At 45.2% G+C, this 19668-nt stretch overlaps 1 protein-coding gene across 1 annotated transcript; it reads right to left on the reverse strand.

Moving 5' to 3' along the window:
* Positions 1 to 55: 55 nt before the first annotated feature.
* Positions 56 to 2456, reverse strand: INSM2 (INSM transcriptional repressor 2). The gene has a single exon (XM_028720681.2). The coding sequence runs from the start codon at positions 2358 to 2360 to the stop codon at positions 1005 to 1007; it is 1356 nt and encodes a 451-aa protein (XP_028576514.2). The 5' UTR covers positions 2361 to 2456; the 3' UTR covers positions 56 to 1004.
* Positions 2457 to 19668: the final 17212 nt, after the last annotated feature.

Genomic DNA, 19668 nt, shown 5'->3' on the forward strand with positions numbered 1-19668 from the left:
TTAAAAGAGTGGAACAAGATGCTCAGAACATAGGCAGAATAAACTACCAAAAAAATCATCAATCCAGAATTTAATAGCCAGCAATGAGCAAGAGCAGACAAAGGGAACTTTGCACATTGTATGTATGTATATATTTATATATGTACTTATATGTATATATAATAGGACTGCACGCTGACTTTCTACAAATATCAGACAGTGTTGTAATACAAGATACAACGAATAAAACACTTCACAGCAAATTAAACTCTTTAAACCCTCAGAGGCTGGAGAAGCAGATTCCACTAATTAAGTATGAGGGCTAACTAGTTCTCCTGGAGAATTAATAATTTTTTGTTAAATACAATATCGGAATGTACTTTGATCCTAGGGACAGGAGTGACCAGAATAAAATCCTTCAGGCCCCCATTCTCCCTAGACAGCTTTTACTCGCAGGCAGGCACACAGATGGCTCTAGGTTTGGCTATAGTATTTCGAGTACACAGAAAAATGTCTCTCCACCCCACACCCACACTTAAAGCAATGTCACATTTTCCAGTCCTGTAGTGGAAGGGGTGATTCCCACTCCGCCTCAAATAGACGGCTCGCTTTCCCTTTCGCTTTGTTGAAGTGACAAGTTTTAAGTACTGTACGTGGAAACTGGATTCACAGAATATACAGTGCACTCTACCTTTTCATAAGGCAGTAAGGCTAACTTGTGTTCATACATTAAAAACGTTTGGCATGACGTACTTCTAAAGTCTAGTGATTTTCTTCGGCTATGCACTGCGATTTTCCATAGGAATTACAGTTCGGATAGGATTCGTTCGGGTCTCCACCATCAGGGATTGAGGATCAAGGCTTAGGGGGCGAAAGAATTCTATCGTATAAATCGGTTCCCGCTAACTGGAGAATCGGTCAGTCTGAACAACTGGCACTTTCATAGTTCAAGTCTGGTAAAGAAGCGGTTCGAGTCGGTGGCACATACCCCCTCACTTGCGCACACACACACACACACCCCCCATCTAGCAACCCGGTCTGACAGGCATCTGCAACAGGAGCACCTGCCTGTTCTCCGACGGGTGGCACTTGTTGATGTGCCGAGTGAGGCCGGGCGAGCTGAAGAAAGTCGAGGGGCAATGTTTGCAGGAGAAGATCTGCTGCTCGCCGTGCGCCACGCTGCCCTCGGGCTGCCCCAGGGGCAGCAGCAGCTCCTCCCGCACGGCGTGCCACAGTCGGTGCTTGTCCCGGATGTCCGCCGAAGGGAAGTGCGCCCCGCACAAGTGGCACGGGAACGTGATCTGCTGCGCAGGCGGCGGGCTCCCGCCGTAGCCCAGCGCCCCGGGGGCCTGGTGGGTGCCCAGGTGCTTCCGCAGGTACGCCTGGCGCCGAAAGGTCTTGTGGCAATAGGGGCACAGGAAGAGCTCGCCGCCGGACGCGCCCAGGCTGGAGCCGTCGGCGGCGCCCGCTTCGCCGCCCGGGCAGAGCTGCTGCTGCTGCTGGGCGGCTCGGGACGGCGGCGGCGGCGGCGGGTCCCGGCAGCAGGAGCTGTCCGCGGCGCCGTGGTGCTGATCTGGTCCGGCCTGGCCGCGGCTGTTCTCTTTGTCCTGGGCGGGGCCGGGCGCCGAGGGCGGGCGCGGCTTGTGCCAGCGGCGGTGCGAGGCCAGGTTGGCCGGGCAGCTGAAGATCTTGTGGCACTCGGGGCAGCGGTACTCGACGCGCACGATCCGCGAGCAGCGGTGCTGCGCCAGCGCCAGAGGGTCGGCGTAGGGCTCCTTGCACAGCTGGCACACGAACTCGCCCAGCAGCGGCGGGCCTGCCCCGCGGGGCCCCTCCGACGCCCCCTCCGACGCCGCCTTGATCCGCAAGCCCAGCACGGGCGACGTGGTCACCTCGTCGGCGAAGCTCAGCTTGCGCACGGCCTTGGGCTTCTTGGCCGGAGGCGCCTTGGCGCGGGGCGCCCGCTTGAGCGCCGGGTAAAGCGGCGGCGGCGGCGCCGACGTGGCCGGCAGAGAGAGCGGCAGCGGCAGCGGCGGCAGCGGCGTGCGAGGAAGCAGAGGCAGCTTCTCCGCCGCGGCCAAGGCGGGCCCCGCAGGGAAGGACTCTGCCGAGGCGGGAGAGCGCGCGCAGCGCTGAGACTCTCCAGCGGCTGAGGCGGCGGCGGCGGCGGCGCTGTCCGAGGTGCCTGCGCCCCACACGGCCGCCAGCGGGGCGTTGGGCTGAGGCAGCAGCTGTTGCTGCGGAGGAGGCTCGGGCGAAGGCGCCGGGACGCGGGGCGTTTCCTCCGCGGGGCAGGGCGCGGGGGGCAGTCCCGGAGGGGGGCGCACCCGGTAAGAGCCCCCCGGTCTCCTGCTCCGCTTGACGAGGAACCCCCGCGGCATCTTCCGCGACGCCCCACGGCAGCGCTCCCTTTCCACCGGCGGCTCCGCGTGCCCGACGGGAGTTTATACCTCAGGCACCTCTGGGGAGCCCGCGCGTCATCCTCTCTCCGGCCCAGGGCTGCCAATGAGGAGTTGGGAAGGCGAGGGGAGAGGAGAGGGCGGGGAGGGGGGCGAGGGAGAGGACTGGAAAAGGCGGGAGAATCGGAGCTGGGGGAGGAGGGAGGCCACTTTCCCAGCCTGCGCCAGGCGGTGGGGGTGGGGCCGTTTACCTCAGCGAATTTCCCGCCCAGCGGCCCCCACAGGTGCCTGGCCCCGCCGAACTGACCTCTCGGCCCGGCGCCCTTCCCTTTTGCCTCACCTTCCCGGGCAAGCAGAGCCTCCTTCTTCGGAACTTGCCTCAGATGGCAAACGCGCGGGGAAAAGTCTCCTCAGCAAGCGCTAGTTCAGGGGATCCCAGCTCCCCGCATGTGGAAGGGCTGAGTGGGGGAGCTGGGAGGCGCCTGGAGCTCAGCCTCTTCCCTTCGCCAGCGGGTGGGCTTGAGGTGCAGTTTGCCCCCCCCCAGCAAACAACCGAATCTCCATCTGTTCCTTTCTTGGGGTGGGAGCAGGGGTGCCAACTTGAATAAAATATTGGGGGGGGCGCATAATCGATCCCATGACGGAGCACACCCACCCACTACTTGAATGGCAATGCCCCTTAACTTTTATTGGGGGGTGGCCAGAGGGAGTTGGCTCCTATGGGTGGGAGGTGCGGGTGGGGGACTCCAATAGACAACAAGGCAACCCTTTCGCAATCAAAATTAGTGAGAACAACGATCCTGCTCTTGATTCGCTTTATTGAAAAGAAGCCCCTGAAAGTATCTTGCCAGTTCCTCGACCGACCCGCTGCCGTTCTTTGGATATCCCGTTTCCCCAGCCGTGTAATTCCGCTGAGGAAAAGGCAAACTAACTATGAGGAAGCCTCCAGCTCTGAAGCAGCCGCGACTCTGCTAGGAGGTGCTTTGCCAATGAGCTCAGGGTATCTTCCTAGGACAACTTAATCGGAGGCTTCTAACTGGAGCAGCCGGGGAGCTGTCCAGCAGCAGCCGCAGGTTTCTTTTTCGGATCTGGAGCCCAGGGAAGAAACGCGGGCGACATCTTTCTACAGCGGCTCCCCCCCCCCCCCAATTTATTTCCATGCAGCTGCAGTCATGCTTCTGGCAACCCTGCTTGCTGCTGGAGAAACAGAAGGCTGCGGATCTTTTCTTTTCTTTTCTTTTCTTTTCTTTTCTTTTCTTTTCTTTTCTTTTCTTTCTTCTTTCTTCTTTCTTTCTTTCTTTCTTTCTTTCTTTCTTTCTTTCGGGAAGGGGTGTGTGGAAGGACTGCTTCCAACATGACCTTGAGTTGTCATCCCCTCCGAAAGCCAGCTGGACTTAGCTGGGTCTCAGAATCTGTTTCCAGTTCCAGGTTTCAGCCTTGACAAATGCAGGACCTCTGGGAATGTAGACAGTCTCTTTCCTTCTCCACGAAGTGACCACTAGCACCACTAACAGTTTGGTATTCTAGAAATGCAAATTGCTATGCGAGTAACTTCAGCTGCAGAATGTCATTTTAAGAATTTAGTTTGCTCTGATTCTCTCACAGCTTGACTATTGCATCTTGAACCTTCTCTTGTCAGAACTTCGCTTTCAACTTTATCCAAAACTTTGCTGTGAAAATTATTCACCTCCCTCGGTTGTCAGATAATAGGGTGACCTTCCTCAAATATTTATTCCACCCTCTTTCACGTCCAGTGAGTGGAATAAAGTCTTCATTCCTACATTGGAAGGTCCTCGGGTGTACATATGCAAAAGCTACAACATAATTTATCCCAAGTCATCAATGACAAGATAATCACATTGCTTCCTTTTATCAGCCAGGCACATGAAAAAGGAAAATTTGCAGATTGAGATGTGCATCAGTAATAAGGGGGCGGGAATCAAACCCAAGGCCTAGCTAGCCTGCCTTCTGTTTCCACAGTGGCCAGCCACATGCCTATAAGTTCAGAGCAAGACTTGAGCACTATAGTAACAGCATTGATCTACAGTGGATTTTTTTCAATAAATGTCAGGAGCCAGAGTCAGGTATAGATCAGTGATTTTAAAAATGCTGGTGTCAGTGTTAACTATTCAAACAAACCAAAACAGCACAGGCCTAGTGATTCCCGCAACTCTTCCCAGTATGAGGCAGTTGCGAGGAGTGAAGGTCTCTGCTGTCCCCCAGCTGCCTAAGCTTTCCCCCAAGCAATCAGAGACTGCATCTATGTGCAACCAATCTCTCCTCTGCTCTTTTCATTTCTCTGTGTGTTCTGGGAGACCAGGAGGGGAGCTGACCACAGCAGGAGGGGGAGACTTCCTGGATGCTTCAGCAGCCAGCCTCATCTCTGTCTCTTGGCCCTCCTCTCCAGTCTCTGAATCAGGACTGCTCTCTGCCTCAGTTTCTTCCTGCTCACTAAACCCTGTTGCCTCTTTAGCTTCTGACACCTCCTCCTCCCAGTCTTCTCTCTCTGACCACTCATCGTTGTCTCACCCCTGGCTCTGAGCCTTCTTTTCCTGGGGGTTCCTTTGGGGGTTCCATAGCTGTTGCCTCCCACCACTCCTCTGCATCCAGCCAGTTCATAACAATAAAGGTAATAAATAATATTTAATATTTGTACAGCACTACCAAGTAGTGCTTTTATCAGCCAAGTATTCACGTGCATTCTCGTGTTATACTTACAACAACCCTGTAAGGTAAGTCAATATTCTCATCAATATGGCAGATGGGAGAAATGAGACTGAAAGAGAGCGGCTTGCCTAAGACCACCTAATGAGATCATTAAAGAGGTAAGATTGGAATCAGGGAATTCCTGATTTGTAGCTCAGTCACCAGTATGAAATACCGCCTCTCTCTGTAGACAAAGAAGTCAACTGACCAGTCATGGGAATCAGTGGGATAAGAGCAGGAACACTGCTCATGTGGAGCTACTGATGCTTCTTAAAAGACCTTAATGTTGTGAAAGAGGAATCCAGCCTGAAAGAGGCTTCCATGCTTGAAGAACAACCACAGTATATTTTGACTAGGAATCAACAGCAGACCACATGTTTTCCTGTGCAACTTGTTCCAGTTTCTTTCATCCCCAACCAGTTATTCTTCCCCATCCTTAATAAAGCACCTTTTTGGGTTTTTTTGCAAAAAGTGTTGTGGGGTTAATAAATAGGGAAAGGTAGGCACTCTGGAACACTCACTCTCTGAAAACAACAATCAAAGCTTTTTTAAAATTCTTCTTACACCATCAGATACCACTAGAAGTAAGAGTGTTGACCTGGTGGGAAAGATTTGTGTGAAATGCTGCACACATTTGGCTCTGCTTTTCACATGTGTGCCCCTGTGCTGTGAGTGATTTTACCAAACTGAATCACCGCCTCTCGCGGGGTTGAGTGCACATGTGAAGGGACATTGCAGAGCTCCTGGTTTAGAGCAAGCACTACTGTAATTCCCCAGAGAGTTGTGTCAGGGCTAGTAAAAGCCTGGGAGAAGCTTGCTTGCAGTTCAGAACAGCTGGGATCAGAATCATAACTCCCGTGAGAGATCTACTGCAGACTCCTGAGACACCAGAGGGAGAGAGGTTCTCAGGGAGGAAAATGAGTGATTTACACCACACAGCTTTGCTTAAAGCAGCGCTCCAGTTAAGCAAGAGATTATGGAGCACAGAGCATTTTCACAGAGACTGTTATATGCGAGTGATCTATAACCCTTTCTGAATTTACTTGTATCTTGGGGTACAGCAAAGAAGATGAGGACTATTTGTCACTGAAATAACAACAAAATACTTCCCCCATAAATATTCAAGGAAAGAGCTAACATCACTTGGCAAGTATATATACTAAGTGCATTTGCTGGAAATCTATATGTTGGCATGTGTTTTTTTTCCCCTCCCAGAAATCTATAATGTCTCCATCAATAGGCCAACTCAATCATCAACTCTTGAGAAGTATGGAATATTTTTCTCTTTGAAATGCCCCCAGATGCCTTGAAAGTATTTCACACTTGTTGCAGTTCAAACTGTTTGTCATTTAAAGGCATTTTTATGAGCTCCAGGAATAAGTCATCTTTAGGAGGGGTGACTCAGAAGTCTTAACAGAAGACTCTAGTAGAGTCAGGGGATTTACTGTATATCAAAGCTCTTTTCAAGGTGTAATGTGTAATGTGCATTTTAATTAGGGGCCTACGAGATGGCGTAGCTTCAAAAGAACCTATTTCCAGATCACTGCAGTGTTTCCTTTGGACTCTCTTAGGGTTAAGCTTGAAGCAATCAACCACTTCTTGCCTATCCTTGTGCTCCTGGTAAGGAAATAGTCAGCCTCCAACACACAATCAGCCTTGACAAGAGTAGGCACCCCCAAGGGCACCTATAACTGGCACAATAGAGCTGAATACTGCTGTTTAGCAGGAGATTCCACCTAAACATCAGGAAGAACTTTCTGGCAGTAAAAGCTGTTTGACAGTGGAACAGTCTCCCTCGGGAGGTTGTGGACTCTCCTTCCGTGGAGGTTTTTAAGCAGAGGTTGGATGGCCATCTATCATAGATGCTTATTTGAGATTCCTACATTGCAGGAGCTCAGACTATAGTTCTGCCAACTCTACATTTCTATGGTTCTTAAGGGGTGTTCTATCTTTTGTTTTACAGTAATATGAGAATAATTGGGAGCATTCTGGTAGTTAATGCTATGACTTTGAAACTGTTATGCCCAGGGCTTTCTTTTCAGCCAGAACTCAACAGAACTCAGTTTCAGCACCTTATATTGCCATTATAAGAGAACAAGGGAGGCGTTCATGGTGAGTTCTGGTAGCTCTTTTTCTAGAAAAATAGCACTGGCTATGCCTGTTTGTTTACCTATTTACTACATTTTTATTCCACCTTGCTTCCAAAATGCTCAAGATGGCGTACTCACTTCTCCCATGTCTCCTTTTATTCTCACAACAAGCTTTGTGTGGCAGGTTGGACCGAGAGACAGTGACTTACTTAAGGTCACCCAGTGAGTTTCATGGCTGAGTGGGGATTTGAACCCTGGCCTCCTAAGGCCTAGTGTCCAACACTTTAGCTACCTCACCTCAGCTGGCGAAAACCATGAAGGAAAATTTCCAAAAACTTTTATCTCCAAGATACTCCCACTGAGGGGCTTACAGAGTGGTCTTTTCTCCCCTGGAGCAAAATAAACTGCACATGCACATTCACACTCTGTGCAATCGATATGTACTTTATTCTGTTCTTTATTATCAGGTTTCTCCTCCTCCCCATAATCTGAATTGACTCATTAGCAGTTATTCACTGCATTCTGGGAACATGCCCCAGCTGATTCTCTTTGAATTTTATTTTTTAAAAGAAGCATTTTGGTACTAGCAGCTTTGTTTTCCCAGCGCTACAATTATGTCTCTTTTGCTTGTCACCGGATGGAAGCTCTGGAGGACGGGGTAGTTTAGAAAGCATCAAAACTAGTTAGTGCTGATTTTCTCCACAACACTTATTTAAATCTGGAGAGAGAGAGAGCACAACATAATACCTGCTCTCCATTACCTCTCTTCTATCTCACCTGTGACTACGTCCTTATTGACCTACAAATCACTAAATTAGGTACTAGAAAATCATCTTCCTCCAGCTCTAGGAAAGTAGGAATCACCAAGTGATACTTCCCATTGTTGTTTCTATTAACTTTATACCTACTGCATCAAATCAAATTAATCTCCAGCTTTGCTATTATAAGGACTGCCATGTTTTTTCTCATTTCTGCTCTCTGGCTTACAAGGGTCCTATGTGTTCCAATTAGTGCTAGAGACAAATTTCAGCAACTGCTAGCACGTGCATTTACGGAGGGAGTTTGTCATTCTTTTTTCTTTTCTTTTTTCTTTTCTCTCAAATGTTTACAAATTAACTCTCTGCTATACAGATTTGCTACAGGAAGAGCCAGTGTGCCACAGGGAGCCAGTGTGGTGTAGTGGTTAAGAGCGGTAGTCTTGTAATCTGGGGAACCAGGTTCGCGTCTCCGCTCCTCCACCTGCAGCTGCTGGGTGACCTTGAGCTAGTCACACTTCTCTGAAGTCTCTCAGCCCCACTCACCTCACAGAGTGTTTGTTGTAGGGGAGGAAGGAAAAGGAGAATGTTAGCTGCTTTGAGACTCCTTCAGGTAGTGATACAGTGGGATATCAAATCCAAACTCTTCTTTTTGTCCCAATGTGAACCAATGTTCTGCATTGGACACAATTTAACTTCAATCTGATAGGTTCACAAATTGCCCTCTGAATCAACACCTGAACAGTGTCATAGGGCTTCCATTATGTCCTTTTCCTGCAGCAACTGTTTCTCTTCCACTCTGTTTTTTTTGGGGGGGGGGTTGCTTTAACATTCGCCCTAAAAAGAGTTATGTGAAACTTGAAAGCTACCTCACCACTTTAAAAACTTTTAGTTGGTCCTAATAAAGGTATTGTGCTTCATTTGTACTGTTTCTATCTCTGAAGGGCAAACACAGTTGTACGTCAAGGAAAATATTGGGAATGAAGAATAAAAGAGAGAGAAGAAAATAGAATAGGAAGCGAACAGAATGATATAACATATTATAGCTTTTTGACAAAAACTCAGTATGGAGACTGGAAGCCGCTTGAAGGAGGAAAGAAAACAACACATTTTTGATATCTCAGAAAATACCTGGGATATAGATGATGAATTGCAGGATGCACTACTAATGAAAATCTAGCATGAAGAGGCTTGACTACACAAAAGAAAGAATAACTTCAGTGGTGCCTTTGTACATCAGCTAGGACTGCTGCACTCCTGTTGCCTTGTGAATTGCCTGGGTATTCCTCTTAAAATGAAATGTGCATTATTTCAATAAATAAATAAACCACTTGCCTGGGGGCAAACCTTATTAAACTGAATGGGACTTGAATTCTAAATATGCAGAGGATGGCACTGCAATTCATCTGACATGGGCTTTATACAGGCATCCAGTCATTTCACCATATGCACAGAATGAACTGCAGGTCAGCAATCATATCTACAGGTTAGATATCTACAGTAGAGCATAAACTAAATTATCAGGAAGTAAAGATAATGGAAATAAAAATATATATATTCTGAGTGCCAGAGCACAAATACAATACATAAGCCCAACAATCACCAAATATATCAGTTTTGGAAGGATCCAACAGTTTTCATTTTCCTACAGATAGCTGATGAACATGGAGTTTATGTTGCAGAATTGGTTTTAATAAGCATGTCTTGGTATAACCAAAGTGGATTGAAACGGTATGTGGATTTTAGTATATGATGAAATGAAGAGTTCTTGAGGCCAGAATTTAAAGTGAGGATATTCTGGACCAGTAATTTCCGAGGTGTGGTATGTGTGCCCCCAGGAGTACACAAAAGGCTTTCAAAGGGTACATGGCAGAATTATATATTTTTAAAAAACTTTATCAAAGGGTTGTTGTTGTTGTTTACCTGCAAAAACAATTCAAATATAAAATAGGGAAGGGGCATGTGATTATACTGAGTTTGGGGAAAACATTCAGTTGGTAGAGAACAATGCAGTGACTCGTATGCAGATAAAATTTAGACCAATAGTTCTCAACTCAGGTATTGAGGCTGTGGAATTGCAGGATGATATGGGCGGTTGATGGAATTGGCTCCAAGCACCCTTTCAATCACTGCAAAACTCAATTAGCTCTTGGTTGCTCTGGAAAGCTGCTGATCCTAAAGCAAATTGCACAAAGACTAGAGAACAAGTAGTGCAAGTCTCACTCTGAAACTGCCGGGCTAGATGGGCCTTTGGCCTGATCCAGTATGCTCTCCTTATGTCCTTGGTTACCAGAGCTCAGCACATGAATAGAATACTTTGGGTTTATCAATTTCAGTAGTTAGCCCAAGAACCTGAAGCACGAAGCCTTTCAGGTCCAGGAGGATGGCCTGAAGTCAGCCTCCGAAATGGATGGAGCAGGAAAACAGTAAATTGTCTGTAATACAGACAAAATGGTTGACATTATTGTCCTAGTAATATCCCAATCTTGCTATTAATAAAGGATTTATGGCAGATCCTACTCAAGCATCTTTTAGTTTGCTTTTTCTTTGATGTTGCATTTCAAGCATTTTAGAGATGATGTCAGTTTATTAAAGTATTTGGAGGCAAGGCCCAAATTTCATATATTGCAACTAACTTCACTGGCCCTATCCACCACCTACAAATATGTTTTGCTGTAAATTACTGGAACTGTTTCTGTTGATAGTCAGCATAATCAAACATTTGTAAGCAGGCTGTCTCTTCAATCTGTTCAGTTGATGCACTTTACCTGATCTTTCATTAAAGTAATCAAAACACTTGCTGTGCTGCATCTAATGAATGTTGCATGTATGATTAAGTACTTTCATTCATATTGCAAGTTTGATTTAATGTAAACTGCCTTTCAGACAGCCATTAGCTTAGCTCCTGTGTGAATTCGATTAATTGGCTGAATTCTTCCAGATGTCCATTAAGTATTACAGGAATTTCTATGTAAAAACAGCAGGGACTGCCTAGCAAAGAACTAAACAATGATATGTTATATTGCTGCCATGACTTACAAAAAGCTGGATTCATTTTCATTAATAAAACATCTGTACTCTTGCACAGCTATGCATCAAAATGCATTTATTTTATGTTTATGCCTCTTATGACTATAAATAGATGGTTAAACAGAAGCACAGTGTGTTCTAAAACATGACACATCATAGCCACCAAAATGCATTGAGGGGGGTGGAGATAGATGTGTTAATACATAGAATGAGCATCTTAGAGAGCTGTACCAGGAAAGGCAGCTACTTCCAGCTTAAGACTATTTCACATAAGGTCTATTTTCAGGAAACCGCAAAACATTCACCTCTTAAATGTTTGAAACATTTACTTGAATATAAGTTTATTTAGCATACCCGAGGAACACACCCCTCTGGTATTTTTGCTACATAAAAGAGATCTTACAAAACAAGATAACTGGGAACTATTCTTGTGTGTAGTACTCATTTCTTAAAACAATTAGTTTCATTTACATACATATCTGTCCCATATTTTTTCCATCATGGAGGTAGTCTCCCATCCAGGAACTGGCCACACCAGACATAATAAACAACAACAACAACAACAACAACAACAATAATAATAATAATACCTTTATTGTCATTGTACAACCTGTGTACAATGAAATTAAATGAGCCTCCCCCCCCCAAACACTCAATCTCTTATCAAACAACACACCACCACGCAAGTCAATTTCGCTATGTTATTTTTCATTCAATAGCCTAACAGCCCATGGATAGAAGCTATTTTTTAGCCTGTTGGTATGGCTGATTATGCTTCTATATCTCCTGCCTGAGGGTAGAAGTTTAAAGAGGTGATGGTCGGGCTGTGAATTATCCCTGAGAATTTTTCTTGCTCTCCTAAGGCAACGATCCCTTGCGATGTAATCTAGCGGACTCAAGGGACAGCCCATGATATCATGTGCTGTATTCATCACCCTCTGTAGAGACTTTCTGTCCGTGGCTGTCAGGCCAGCATACCACACTGTGATACAATATGAAAGGACACTTTCTATTGTGGACCAGTAAAAGGAGTCCACCAGTTTTTGTTTAACATTATTCTTTCGCAAGACCCTTACTTAGCTTCAGCAAGATGGTGGCCTCATGTGCCTTCAGACATATCCTGGGAACAAAAGTTCTTAATGATTGTGGGTTGCTCACTTGTTTCTGCATTCATTTATGTAGAGTTGTCACCTACAGTGGAAATGGACATTAGAAAAAGAGTAGTAGATGGCTTGGCATCAGAGAAAAAGTTTTGAAATTTTGTTGAGTTCTTTATTTATATCCCACTCTTTTACGTAATTTACCCTGAGTGGCTTTATAGCATAGCCATAACATTATACAATATAATCATCAAATTCCAACTAACAAACGCGTCTTTTAAAAATATTGAAAAAATATAATGCAACCCACACTAAAAATGTAAGAGGAAATGAAAGATGTCACACTGGCAGCAATGAAACTAGGTGGTTGCATGTTAGAAGCCTGTTCAAATAGGGACATGTTCAGTTGCCAATGGAAAAGACAGAAAGAGAGAGCTTGGTGGATTTTGAATGGCAAAGTGTTCCAGGGCTGCAGGGCTGCTCCCTCTCTTGTCTTCATCTGAGGAACGTCCCAATACATTACCCAGAGCAAAGCTTGTGGAGTTGCTCTTAACTCCCAGTTAGGCCTTTATGGATGCAAGCAGCCCCTAAAGCAGGGATTGCTAACTTGTGGCCTTCTAGAAGTTATTGGACCCCAACTTCCATCAATGGTCAGGGATGGTGGGACTCTTAGTCCAGTAACATCTGGAGTGCCACAAGTTAGCCATGCCTGCTTTAGGGCATCAATAATTGCTGGGCTAGAATCATACTTTGGATTGACTGTGGAAGCAAAGAAGAAGCCAGTGGAGCTTCTCCCCTTCATTCCCCCTGTCCCTACTGCCAAGAAAAGAAGTCCTGCATTTAAAAATGGGGATGGAGATCGAAAATAATTCCCCTCCCCAACACCAACACCAGGGGGGGCAGTGACAGAGGGAGCTTGGGGTGATCTAGACCTTCCCCATACCACCTCATGCCACTGCTGCTGATGGTGAAGAGGGGAACAAAGCGGAGAAAGATGTGAGGTGGGCAGCAGTAACAGAAGAGGACAGTTGTTAGGGAGCTGCCCTGCCCTGCCTGTTCCTCTGAGGTTCCTGCTGTTCTGTCATCATGCAACAGTTCACAGGGGTGCCTATTGGTGGCTACACAAACTGCAGCATGACAACGTCCCTACAATTTTATTATATACCAAGTTAAATACATGTCAATGAAGCTTGCACATGAGAATTTCCTGCTAAACTGTGTCCCATGTTAACCAACGGAGGGGATGCCATGTGCATTTCCAAAGTGTATTGGGCCAGCCTTTACATTGAGCCTCTGTAACAAGGCACATGTCTGGATGTGCTGCAAGCTCTTAGGATAATAAGATTGTCCTGTGTAATTTATTTTCTTCTTAATGTATCTCCCATTTTTCTTCTTCCCTTCCCTTCCCGTTTCTTTTTACTTTTATCATACTCTCAATTGCACACCTGTTATACGCAAAAATATAATGTGTGTGTGAGTGCGTGCACATGTGTGTAGTTTGGTAAAGTTCAATGCTATTTCCATTAAGCGGCAACAAACTTCTCTATAAAAATGTAAACAATGCAGGAAGAGTAATAATGCAGCAGTGTATTCTGAGTCATTGTGATAAATGCTCTTGTAACTTAGCAAACAGCCAAGCCTGTAAAATGAATGCATTTAAGGAAACATGTAACAACATTCTATGCACTGTTTCACTAAATGCTCTTTAAAAATGTGAGTTTTTAAGGTTATGCATCGTGAATGGCTAGTAGGTTGATATTTTGTGTCAAAGCATTAGTCTGATAAGCTGATGTTTGAGATGAGAATGCCTCTCTATGTGGAAGGTTAAGCCTCAAATCAGAAGGTCAGCTTGTAGCATTATGAGTTGCTATATTCAGTAATACACCTGGATAAAAAGCATTTTTTAGATTTCTTACATTTTTTGAAATAAAACTCATGCATTGTCATAAAACTGCAGTTTTTAAAAAGAAAAGATAATTAGGCAAGCCAAACAATTGCTAATTTGTAATGTATAACAGTTTTCACTTTCATTGAAACATGGCAAACATGGACAAATGACAACTTCTTTTGAAGCCCGAGGTACTGAAAAATTAAATCAGCAGGCTTTGTTATTGATGTTGTTTCTAGCACAAATGTTTTTAAATCCTTCCCTTTCATGTGACTCTTAGAAATAAACGGGATTGTAGGTTGAATCATTTTAGCGATTAATTCCTCTAACAGATTCATATCCAAGCCTCTGGTGTTTTCCCTCCATGTCACTTTTGCCCCCTAAAAACTGGCTGTAGGGCCTTTTGCAGGATAAAGAACACAAGAAGAGCCTGTTGAATCTGCCAGTGGCTCGTTTAGTCCAGCATCCTATTCTCACGGGGCCAAGCAAATGCCTATGCCATGGGAAGCCCACAAGGAGGACCTGAGAACAACATTACTCTCCCCACCTGTGGTTTCCAGTAACTAGTATTCAAAGCATATGGCCTCCAATAGTGGAGGGAGACTAATAGCCTTCAGAGTTAGTAGGCACTGTTGGACTTATCCTCCGTGAATTTGTCTAATCCTCTTCTAAAGCCATCTAAGAAAGATCCATGACTGGATTTGGAAGAACCACCAATGACCCTCTTCAAACTGGCAAGAGGTAAAGGGAGCAAATCAAATGGGCAAAGACTCTCTCTCACCTGTGCAAATACTGAGGGGGGGGGGAGAGATGAAAGTGGGTGGACTCTGCATGATCCACACACCAATTTTTACCTGCAAGATTAAATCTGCAAGATCCACACACCAATTTTCTTCAATTGTCAGCAAATTATGGGCTCTCCTTTAGCCTTCTAAAATTTATAGTTAAGAAGGCGATCACAAAAGGTAAAGTTGAGTGAGTACCCTCTAGCTACCTCTCCACCCTCTCACACCCCACTATACTAATATCTCTCTCTCTCTCTCTCTCTCTCTCTCTCTCTCTCTCTCTCTCTCTCTCACACACACACACACACACACACACACACACTGTAAACTACCTAGGAGAAGTGAGTAAACTGACAGTGCCTCCTTCTTTCATGTTCTCTGTTCTGCTCAGGGGACTTGGGAAAGAATAGGTTCTCTCACTTTATGCTGGACAGCCAGGAAGCATGGAACAGACTTGTGGTGTCTCTAATTTTTCCGAGCGCCTTATGTGGTACAAGAGGGAAGGCAGTGAGGTCAGCTTAATTGGGCTCTTACAGGTCTCCGGGTCCTGGCATTTGTCCAAATGAGCCAACCTCTGACACTAGTCATGATGATGTCCACTTCATTCCCTTCTTAAAAAAAAAAAGGTGGTTAATAGATCTCTGTTGAGGGGAAACAACCATTTACTGTAACTAGGCTTGTGGAGATGTGGGAAATTTTTGACCAGTCTATAACTTCCCTTTTTTCAGTGCTTTTTTTTCTGGGGGTACTCAAGGATATGCAGTACCAGCACTTTTTTTCTAGAAGAAAAGCACTGCTTTTTTACATAAGATATTGGAGCTGTTAGTTCTTTCAACATTTTGGACATTCCTGGATGAAGATGATTTATCATTATCTATTTCAGCTGAGCTTTATGCCTCTCCCTGAGATGCCAGTACGAGATATTATGGGAACTGAATGGCTGCCACTGAAAGTGTTACACTCCCACCAACAACATAATTATAGACATAATCTACCGGGATGCGGGTGGCACTGTGCTCTAAACCACAGAGCCTAGGACTTGCTGATCAGAAGGTTGGCGGTTCAAATCCCCGCGACGGGGTGAGCTCCCGTTGCTCGGTCCCTGCTCCTGCCAACCTAGCAGTTCGAAAGCACGTCAAAGTGCAGTGCAAGTAGATAAATAGGTACCGCTCCGGCGGGAAGGTAAACGGCATTTCCGTGTGCTGCTCTGGTTTCGCCAGAAGCGGCTTAGTCATGCTGGCCACATTACCCGGAAAAACTGTCTGCAGACAAACGTCAGCTCCCTCGGCCTGTAAAGCAAGATGAGTGCCGCAACCCCCGAGTCATTCACGAGTGGATTTAACTGTCAGGGGTCCTTTACCTTTTTTTTAAAACCATTCTACCAGAAAGCATCAGGCCCATCAAAATATTTCACTGTAAGGCCTACTGGAATAAAAAGGTCTTCACTGTCTTCCTGAGGGATCATGGACTAGCTACGAGATATGTTCCCTCATAGGTGGGGAGGTTTATTCTGCATTTACATTTCAAGACTACCCTGAAAAATTTATCTTATTAAAATAAAACTCAAAAAATTAGCCTAAACCGGGGGCGGGGGGACCTCCAGATGTTACTGGAAGGAAGCTCCCATCATCCCTAACCATTACTAACCAGGGATTGTGGGACCTGTAGTTCAATAACATCAGGAGGGCTACAGTCCCATCCATCTCTTCCTTCAGCACCATCACCCTTGCCCTAAACCAGGGTTTCCCAAACTTGGGTCTCCAGCTGCTTTTGGCCTATAACTCCCATCATCCCTAGCTAAGAAGACCAGTGGTCAGGGATGATGTCCAAAAACATCTGGAAACCCAAGTTTGGGAAACCTTTCCCTAAACCCTCAGTTCATTTCATGCTTACAAAGAAGGCTTACAAAAGAGGTTTGAGAAAGCTTTCAGGAGATCTTTCTCCCCAGTCTTGGCCCCTTGCCAGCTGTCAACAAAACCCACCTGAGACTATTATGGTAAAACAAACAAATGTAGGTGCCTGTTAGACACTGTTCATTCTCCCCATAAACTAGCTGATAGAGGTATAGGAAACAGATAGAAGACCCCTAAGGATGACAACTTTGGCTGTTCCTATTGGATAACTGTGGGAAACTAACCTGAAATGTGGAGGAAGTTAAAACCGTGTCACACTTGATGCAGCAGCCATGCTGTTTACATCAGTGTTACACCAGTGTCAAGTCATGACACCATGAGGTGCCAAAGCCAGTAGCACATCTCTGAATTCAAGGATACTTAGAGAGAGCCTGAATTGACCATGGCAGCTCATAAGAGTATACATTCCATCTTTATGGACATGCATCTAGCCAACACATTTTACATGTGCTGCGACCAAAGCAAAGATGTTCCTGTATAAAGTAAGCCTTAGGGCAGTCAGTCTACTCCTTTGTGTTTGTAAGTCACAGGAACATTAACCACTCCAGGTGAAGGTGTTGCAGGAAACCCGCCCCCCCCCCAATCATTTAGTTTGTACAAACTCGACACACACATACACACAACATACGCAATGTTTTTGTTATAAATTCATAGAAAATCAACCGTACATCAGATCTACACTGTTCCACTTTTATTTTGCTCCATGAATGAAGGACTATCAAAAGAGGATGGTTTGATACAGGACAGCCATAATCCCTTGAGCATACCAACACCTACGCAGGAGCCCTACCCAGTTGGCATGCCAACCTTGATGGTCCTAGACAGAAGACCAGAAGACAGAAGAAGGACACAAAGAACTTGCATATGGGAGTGGATTCAACACGGACTGGAACAAAGGACAATGATCAGCTCTTCCCTCCGGGGGCAGGAAACTGCCAGCTCCCCTTTGTCCTCTGGAAAATACTCATGGGGAGGGGGAAAGGAGGGACCAGCCAGGTGACAAGATACTCAGGATACCTCCTGCAACCCCTCCTTTTTGTGATGTATCAATGATGTAGTCATGATGTAGTTGTGATGTAGTTCTAGGGGTGTAGCTTAGGGGATTAGTAGCTAATAAAAGTCGGGGTCTCCTTTTGTTCAGGGCTTCCATCTTGTTTCACCTGGTGGCAGGTGGGAGTCCTGTCGTGACAGTCTTCAATAAAGACCAAGCCTACTGGCTGCTGTTTTGCTCTGGTATTCCTGGCTGGTGTCCTTGTTTTTTGTCCAAGGGAGCCCTCAGATTTCTCCGTTAACAAAGGAACCAGGCAATGATTATAGACATAATTTTCTGTAAAGGAGCTGTGTTGTGTTTTTTAAGAATCCTCCTTCAGTAATTCCAGAACCCCCTATGCCACCTCTACAGTAATCTACCTTACAAATGAGAAGGTTGCGATTATAATTTGTCATTATTATAAATATAGGATGATGGGAACTATGTGCAGCATACAGAAATTTTTAGAAAGGTCATTGATTTTTATTTTGAAAAGGCCCTACATCTGCAAATAGGAAAAGGACAAAGGTTTGGATGGATGACTAGGGGGGTGGAGTAAGCAATTCAGGGTGGAAAAAGGGAAGCGTTTCTGAGAGATAGATAGATAGAAGGTGGAAATATAACAAAGTGGTTTATAGGAGGGGAAGGTCAAAAGACAAGTATAATTAGTGATTCAAAGATAGCACAGTACTTAAAAGGAAGTAGCTAGAAGAAGCATTAATGGTTTTTACTACTACTGTAAAAGGGCAGGAAGGTTTTCCTTTCGTAAAACGTCAGTGGGGAAAATATAAAAGTTGCAGTTGTTAAAAACAAAAACAAAAAACCTGAAGCAGAAATTTAAGCGCAGTACTTTTGACTGAGCACACCAAATACTTTGGAGCTTTAAGTTTTAGTGGGACATGTTTCACATTTTATTTGTGGCCACAGAACATAAAGATGTAGGCATTACAAATAAAAGTGACTTTTGAAAGTGTGGCCTATTATGCCTTACCACTAGTTGTTTTTCAAAGAACCAGGCAGGAAACAATGATTTTAGACTATCCTGCCCATGAATATATTTATATTGTTCCACAGCACACTACCCCAAACAATGAGAGGTGCAAAATTCTAGGGGTTCCGGGCACTTACCCAGGATTCATGTCTCTTTTGGAATGAGGGACAGGTGGGATACATAATACATATGGTTTATTTACACATATTTACAACCTGAGCCTACGATGAAGGGCTTCACAGCATTAACACCCCAAGAGGGTCCTGCTTCTTCCACAGCCACAGCCTTGGATTCCATCAAAAATCAGGCATGGCTCTCTCTCTTCCTTCCCAGCCTGCTGCCTTGCTTCCAGCTTACATAACTCAACTCTCAACTCTTGGCTATCCCAAGAATTTTGAATCCTTGCTTAGATTTTAACACTTTCTGGATATAGGAATTAGAAGGCATGCAGCCAACTGCCCCACACAACCTCATAACACTGTGTGTTATACAGTGGTACCTTGGTTTACAACCATAATCCGTTCCAGAGGTCCGGTTGTAAACCAAAACAGGTTGTAACCCAGGGTGCGCTTTCGCCAATGGGGCCTCCCCCCCAAAAGAGGTGGTAATCCAAAAAAAGGGACATGTACTTCCACGTGGTTGTAATCCAAAATGGTTGTAATCCAAAGCGGTTGCAAACCAAGGTACCACTGTAATTCCAGGGGAATCAAGTTTATTTCTGTTAGCTATAGATCCATTTATTGCAACAGAGTCCATGTGAATTTGACTCTCTTTTTGAGCCCTAGAAAACTGGAAGGTTTTGCCTTGTAACATTTACTGTGCCACTGTGATATTACTTTAATAAAATAAAAATGAGGTCTATGCTTAAAACACTGTTGGCTGTGTGACAATTCTTCTTCTTACTACGTTGCTGCCAGAGAATACAAAATATACAATTCAGGGGTCAGCAAACTTTTTCAGCCAGGGGCCGGTCCACTGTCCCTCAGACGTTGTGGGGGGCCG

Source organism: Podarcis muralis, chromosome 1, assembly GCF_964188315.1.
Source record: "Podarcis muralis chromosome 1, rPodMur119.hap1.1, whole genome shotgun sequence".
In the NCBI taxonomy this organism is placed as follows: Eukaryota; Metazoa; Chordata; class Lepidosauria; order Squamata; family Lacertidae; genus Podarcis; species Podarcis muralis.

Excerpts from the sequence above, each read along its gene's own strand:
- INSM2 (XM_028720681.2), bottom strand. The coding sequence starts at position 2,360 with ATGCCGCGGGGGTTCCTCGTCAAGCGGAGCAGGAGACCGGGGGGCTCT.